Source organism: Helianthus annuus, chromosome 9 (genome assembly GCF_002127325.2).
Source record: "Helianthus annuus cultivar XRQ/B chromosome 9, HanXRQr2.0-SUNRISE, whole genome shotgun sequence".
NCBI lineage: Eukaryota > Viridiplantae > Streptophyta > Magnoliopsida > Asterales > Asteraceae > Helianthus > Helianthus annuus.
In genome coordinates, this window is record NC_035441.2 from 136,885,176 (window position 1) to 136,891,308 (window position 6,133).

Genomic DNA, 6,133 nt, shown 5'->3' on the forward strand with positions numbered 1-6,133 from the left:
AGATGATAGCACAACATTTATCATGATATAAGAACTGCTCATTTAACTTTACATACACCCACAAATTATAGAAAAGTAACCATTACATTGTGATATAAGTCCACACTTTGTGGCAGAGATGAACCTCATGTTAACTATGAATCTAGCAACAATGCATACTCAGGTTATTTGGGATAGGAATGCCAAGAAGCATTGAAAAAAAGGTGATAAAGACCGACCTAACCCGAAAATTCTAACGTCGAGTTGACCGGAATTCGAACACCTAAAAAAGTGAATCCAGTGAAAAAAAATTCTAGATCCGTCACTGCTACAATATCGAAAAATAACAAATTGCTACAAATAGGACTATGATGCATTGGGTGATTCTACTCGCATGTTTTTACCAACTCTTAGTCCCAATCTCCCAGAAGATGTTTTGTCACCTGCTAACACCTTGAAACATTACCCTACATGTGATAGGGTTAAAACCTTGGGGAGAAAGAAAACTAAGAGATATAGAGATATTTGACTCAAATTATGCTTGATTCCATTTCATACGTAACATCCAAATAAATAGATAAGAAACTTACATAAGACACCCCCAAACTAAACCAAAATAACATCATAATCCTTTGACTTAACAATAGTAATAAAACTAAAATAAATAAGATACGTAACAACATGATAAGATAAAACATATGAAGTCGCACCCTTCAGTGCAAACATATGTTGGGACTGTTGGTTGACTTTATTCTGCAAGGATATGAAGTTTCGGATAACTATTGTAAATGGATATGAAGTTTCGGATAACTATTGTAAATTGAGCAAAGTTGAGGGTAAGAGATGGAAGTTTGCCTATTATTCTTCTTCTTCTTCCATTGGAGTCTTTGACGAATTACCACCACCGGTCTTTATGGAAGCATCCACCACTCTCTATCCCCCGTTCCAACACCGGTGGTTACACACATCGCCGCCTATACATCATGAATCCGGCATGAGGTTTCACAACCTTCAACGAATCACCACCGCTCTTCATCCACCTCACCGCTATCCAATCCAATTTCCTCTCACTAACACAAATCATCTCAAATCCAATTCAAATCTCAACTGCACCATGAACGATATTTCAGCCGATAATCTCAAGGGTACAAAGGAAACGCAAAAGTCTCCGGAGATCCCTCCCCCGCCGGAGAAACCGTTGCCCGGAGATTGCTGCGGCAGCGGCTGTGTTCGGTGCGTTTGGGACGTCTATTTTGAAGAACTTGCAGAATATAACAAACTTTATAAACGAGAATAAGGTTTTTGCAGTTACAGATTCGTTTGTTGTAATATTATGAAGGTTTATAAGCAGATATTATTAGATTTTTGGTAACTGATTGAATTTGATTATTGAAATTGTTGGAATGATGTTACATGATTTCCTATTTCATTCTGTATATGTGTTTGGTCGCCACAATGATTTTCGACCGCTGATCATTGCTTCCTGCTTGTTTATAAGTGTGATATTAAACTCCCAATTTAAGGACCTCAAAAGTTTGTCCAATTCTGAAATCATGTGTGGTTCGTCTCGAGCAATTAGGATTCCTCCTGGTCTTAAAATCCTGTCGGTTTCTGCCATTAAGCCTTTAATCCTGCACCGCTCTTTCACCTTTGAAAACAAATGGTCTGCGTGGAGAAGGTCGTATGTTCGAGGGTATGTGCTAAACGACTCGCACCAGTCGTGGTAGATTCCAATGAGACCCCGTTCGAAGATCGTTGGTAGTGTATCGTGTGGCGAATCAACATTCACTACGTTTAACACCCATAGGTTTACATCCTTTAGTGCTGCAGCGAACCTGTCAACATAGGCTGATCAATCACAACAAGTTACAGGTTTAGAGAACCCTATAGGCTTATAATGATCGGATACTTTCGTTTACCACTTACCCACCATAGACAGCTCTCATGTCCATAACATTCCGGACATTCGACCAGTCAATCCCTAAGTTATTCATGTAAGTCTTGGTGATCACTCGTGTCCAATGTTCATAATCTTGTGTAAAGTCAAGTGGAGCAGGTTTCCCGTAGATTCCCGTTTGGGTTTGGTTTAACCAGTAGGGAGGTTTTTGAACCCGGAGTGGCCATTCTTCGGGCCAATGTGAACCTCTTTCCATCTCCCCCATTGGCATCATATGGATACATGTTTGTAAAGGCACGTACCAAGCAAAATTAGGATCGTCGTCAGGTCTACACATGGGAGGTTGGTGTCTCTTTACTACATTGTAACATTCATTCGAATCTGGTTTGTGGTAGATCGCAACACCCATCATGTTCGGCTTGTCCTTCTTGATGCTCACAAGCTCCCAACACATTGCCACCGTTAGAGCAGACATCTCTGGTTCATAAGCATACAGAAAGTTATTTCAAGAATTCAATAACTTAACAGTCTTAAGAGGATAGTAGGTTAGTACCATAAAAAAAAAAAATTCTTATTTTTTTACGAAAAAGTTTCAATAAAAAGTTCCTAAATTTTCATTTTTTATGGTATTAACCCTTAAAGTATTATACCTTTCCATGCTTGGACATCTTCTTCGAGTGTTCCGTAAACAGGTGTTGCTGACCAAATGAAATAGCCTCCAGGACGAAGCATGCGATTAACCTCCAAAAGAAGGATGCCGCCATCCTTATGCCAAGGTACTTTACATCGAACACAATGAACAAGATCAAACACCCTACTTGGAAACGGAAGGCGTTGAGTTCCCATGACAGCAGAGATCGCAGGTATGCCTCTTTCTAATGCGAATTGGATTTGAGACTCTTGATCGTCTTTAGGTGCGAACGACATTGTTAAAACTTCTTTATCAAAGAGGTACCCTCCAAAATTCGCTACACCACACCCTATATCAAGAACCACTCGTGTGTGCCTCCCCCACGCGATATCGGGCACCACCTGTTGATCTTAGAAAGATAATAGACCGATTGAAAAGATATCACAAGATATATATAAAAGTTGATAGTTTGGTTTTTTTACCTCCTGTAAAAAGTCGCTATAATGAAGAGCACCTTTTAGGAATGTTATGAATTCCCCTGTCACCTTTATCCAGTTTTGGTTACCTTTAAATTCTGATAAGGCCTTGTTTGGCATATTATGGAGCCATATCTGTCATTTCGTTACATCCTGGTTATAATATATATATTGTCTGATGTTTTATGCATAGTTTTCAGAACCAAACCAGCCGGACTGAACGAGAACATGCTACATAACCAGTCTGGTTAAGTCTATTTAAACCATATTTATTTGGGTCAGCCGGTTACCGGTCGTATTTTAATTCTAATTTTTTATATGTCATCTGATTTTTGAAATCGAGTCGGGGGTCTCACTGGAAGCAGCCTCTCTATTCCTATGGGGTAGAGGTAAGGCTGTCTACATCTTACCCTCCTCAGACCCTACGTTAGCTTTGCTATTGGTGGGATTTACCGAGTATGGTGATGATTTTTGAAATCGGTTGATAGGTCCGACCAATGGCCTGGTATAGCGGCAAGTTCAATGAACGGTCTGGTCATGAAAACATTTATTTTATGTGCATATATAAAGTAAAGACTATATGTACTTTATCTCTACTTTGAGGCCATGAAACAGGTGTCTTATAATCATCTGGAAGAGGGACTAGACAAACAGGAGGCTCATTTGGACATTGTCTCTTTATCCCATCATCCAAACATGGCATATACTCTGTCCCAGCTGTCACATTACATAATCCCCATTTGTAACTGTCAATATAACCGTTAACATCACCTTTAGCCACACTTGAGTCCCCTGCTTTCATAGGTATAGTGGCATTGGCCCCAATAAGTTCTACCTTTGCTTGCTCCATTTTGTTTCTAACATCTCTTGCTTCTTGATTTTCGACATGCGCTTGTGTCTCGGCTGCTATAGAATGCGATTCTATCGGCCCGTCATCTTCCTGTTCCTGTTCATCTTGATTATCTGTCCCTTTCTTTTGTTCTTGGTCGGTTGTATCTTCCAAATCGCGGATGTCATCCTCTTGATTTATGGCATCACTTTGTTGGTCATCGGTTACTTCGTTCTTTTGTGTTTTATGTTTATGTTTACGTTCATCGTCTGTCGATGTTTTTTCTTTCGATCCATCCGAGTTATCTTCAATATCCGAAGTTGAGATTTCGATTTCTTGTTCCTCTTGGTGTTCTTCAGCCTCTTGTTTCCCGGCATCACTGTCATTCAAGCTTTCCGCATCATCATCATCAACAACATTGTTTGCGCCTTCTTGTTTAGGTTCTGCTTCGATTTCCGCTAACCAATCCCGATCGTCATCTAGCTTATTATTATAATTCTGTCCGGTTTCCTGATCATCTTTTGTTGTCACTTCATTATCATGTGGTGCAACATCTATACGCAGATCACTATGTTTATCTTCATAAACACTTGTAACATTAGTCGAATCCACATGTTTATCTTGAGTAGTATCAATGGGGATTTTTCGATTCGATTTTAAATACGACGAATCATCATAGGGGGTATTTGATGGAGAAGTTATAGAGTTGGAGGTTAGCATCCAGATGCCGAAAACACAAACCATGACAAGCAGCAGCGTAGTGACGGTGGATGAACAGGAACCGCCGGATGGTCTCTTGTTACCGCGAGGTTTTCCGATCGCCATAGGCAGAGGAGTTGACGAGGGGGAAAAGACATGAAGAAAGATCAAAGAGAAGGTTAAGCAAGTTTTGTGGAGCTGGTATGTCTTAAGATCCAACAAAATAGGGGTAATTTATTTGTTGCACTTGTATCATGTAACATACAATAAGTGAATAAACTCCCTAACGTTACATGAAATGAAAATTGCCTAAATAAAATCCAAATGTCACATTTTGACTGGGCTTTTAAGAAATTAAACAAAGTGACCATGTTATGTTATGGATTAATTAATCATGCCTAAAATCATGTGTTTGCTTATCTTACAAAATGGATCGATCCATTTTTCCAATTAATTATATGGATCGATCCATGATACATCTAGATCAATCCACTAGTAATTAAAAAAAAAGTAGAAAAAGGAAACATCTTTCAAAGCCTTCCAAAAAAATAAAAAAATTCAAAAAAAAAAAAAAATCAAAAAAATAATTAAAAAAATAAAAAAATTCTAATAATTCAAAAAAATCCATAAAAATAAAAAAAATCGAATAAATTAAAAAAGTTTTAAAATAAAAAAAATCAAAATATTCAAAAAAATCTATAAAATCAAAAAACCTAAAAAATCTAAAAAATAAAAAAATGTAAAAAATTCTAAAAAATTAAAAAAAAGTTCTAAAAACTCACAAAATTCTAAAAAAATAAACAAAATCCAAGAATTCTAAAAAAATTCAAGAAATCGTAAAAATCTAAAAATTCATGAAATATTTTTAGATTTTTTTTATTTTTGAGATTTTTTTTTTATTTTTTGAGAACTTTTAGAAATTTTTTACTATTGGATTTTTTAGATTTTTTTCAGAATTTTTTAGATTTTTTTAAATTTTTTATTTTTTTAATTTTTTAGATTTTTTTTAATTTTTTAGATTTTTTTTAATTTTGATTTTTTTACAATTTTTTTGATTTTTTTCAGAGTTTTTTTGATTTTTGGAATTTTTAGACTTTCAGAATTTTTTTTTATTTTTCAGAATTTTTTGATTTTTTACAATTTTATGATTTTTTTGAATTTTTTTACATTTTTTATTTTTTATTATTTTTTGATATTTTAGAATTTTTTTTCTTTGTTTTTTTTAGAATTTTTTTGACGTTTTTTTTTATTTTTTTAGAATTGTTTTGATTTTTAGAATTGTTTTGATTTTTATGATTTTTTTTAACTTTTCTGATTTTTTTTAATGTTTTAGAGTTTCTTTATTATATTTTTTTAATATGGATCGATCCGGATAGTGATCCGTCCATTTAAAATTATTTGGATATGGATCGGATCACGATCCATTATGTTGGATCGTGGATATGATCATATGATCCATTTAAGTTGGATCATTAATGGACCGGATCATGATCCAATCCATATCCATCGATTGACAGGCCTACTCTGCACGTTGGCAAATCTCACTGACGCCGGCCCTCTCTCCCGCTCATATATTTGGCCTTTGAATGTTCTTGTTACAATGTATTTTAACTCGAGAATAA

At 35.7% G+C, this 6,133-nt stretch overlaps 1 protein-coding gene across 1 annotated transcript; it reads right to left on the reverse strand.

Annotated features, from left to right (window-relative positions):
* Nucleotides 1-1,405: 1,405 nt before the first annotated feature.
* LOC110878818 (probable methyltransferase PMT27) lies at nucleotides 1,406-4,642 on the reverse strand. Its single transcript, XM_022127186.2, has 5 exons — nucleotides 3,570-4,642; nucleotides 2,990-3,118; nucleotides 2,527-2,908; nucleotides 1,906-2,353; nucleotides 1,406-1,814 (listed from the first exon to the last, which is right to left on the reverse strand). Exons 1-5 carry the CDS (start codon nucleotides 4,635-4,637, stop codon nucleotides 1,406-1,408), a joined length of 2,436 nt encoding a protein of 811 aa, XP_021982878.2. The 5' UTR covers nucleotides 4,638-4,642.
* Nucleotides 4,643-6,133: the final 1,491 nt, after the last annotated feature.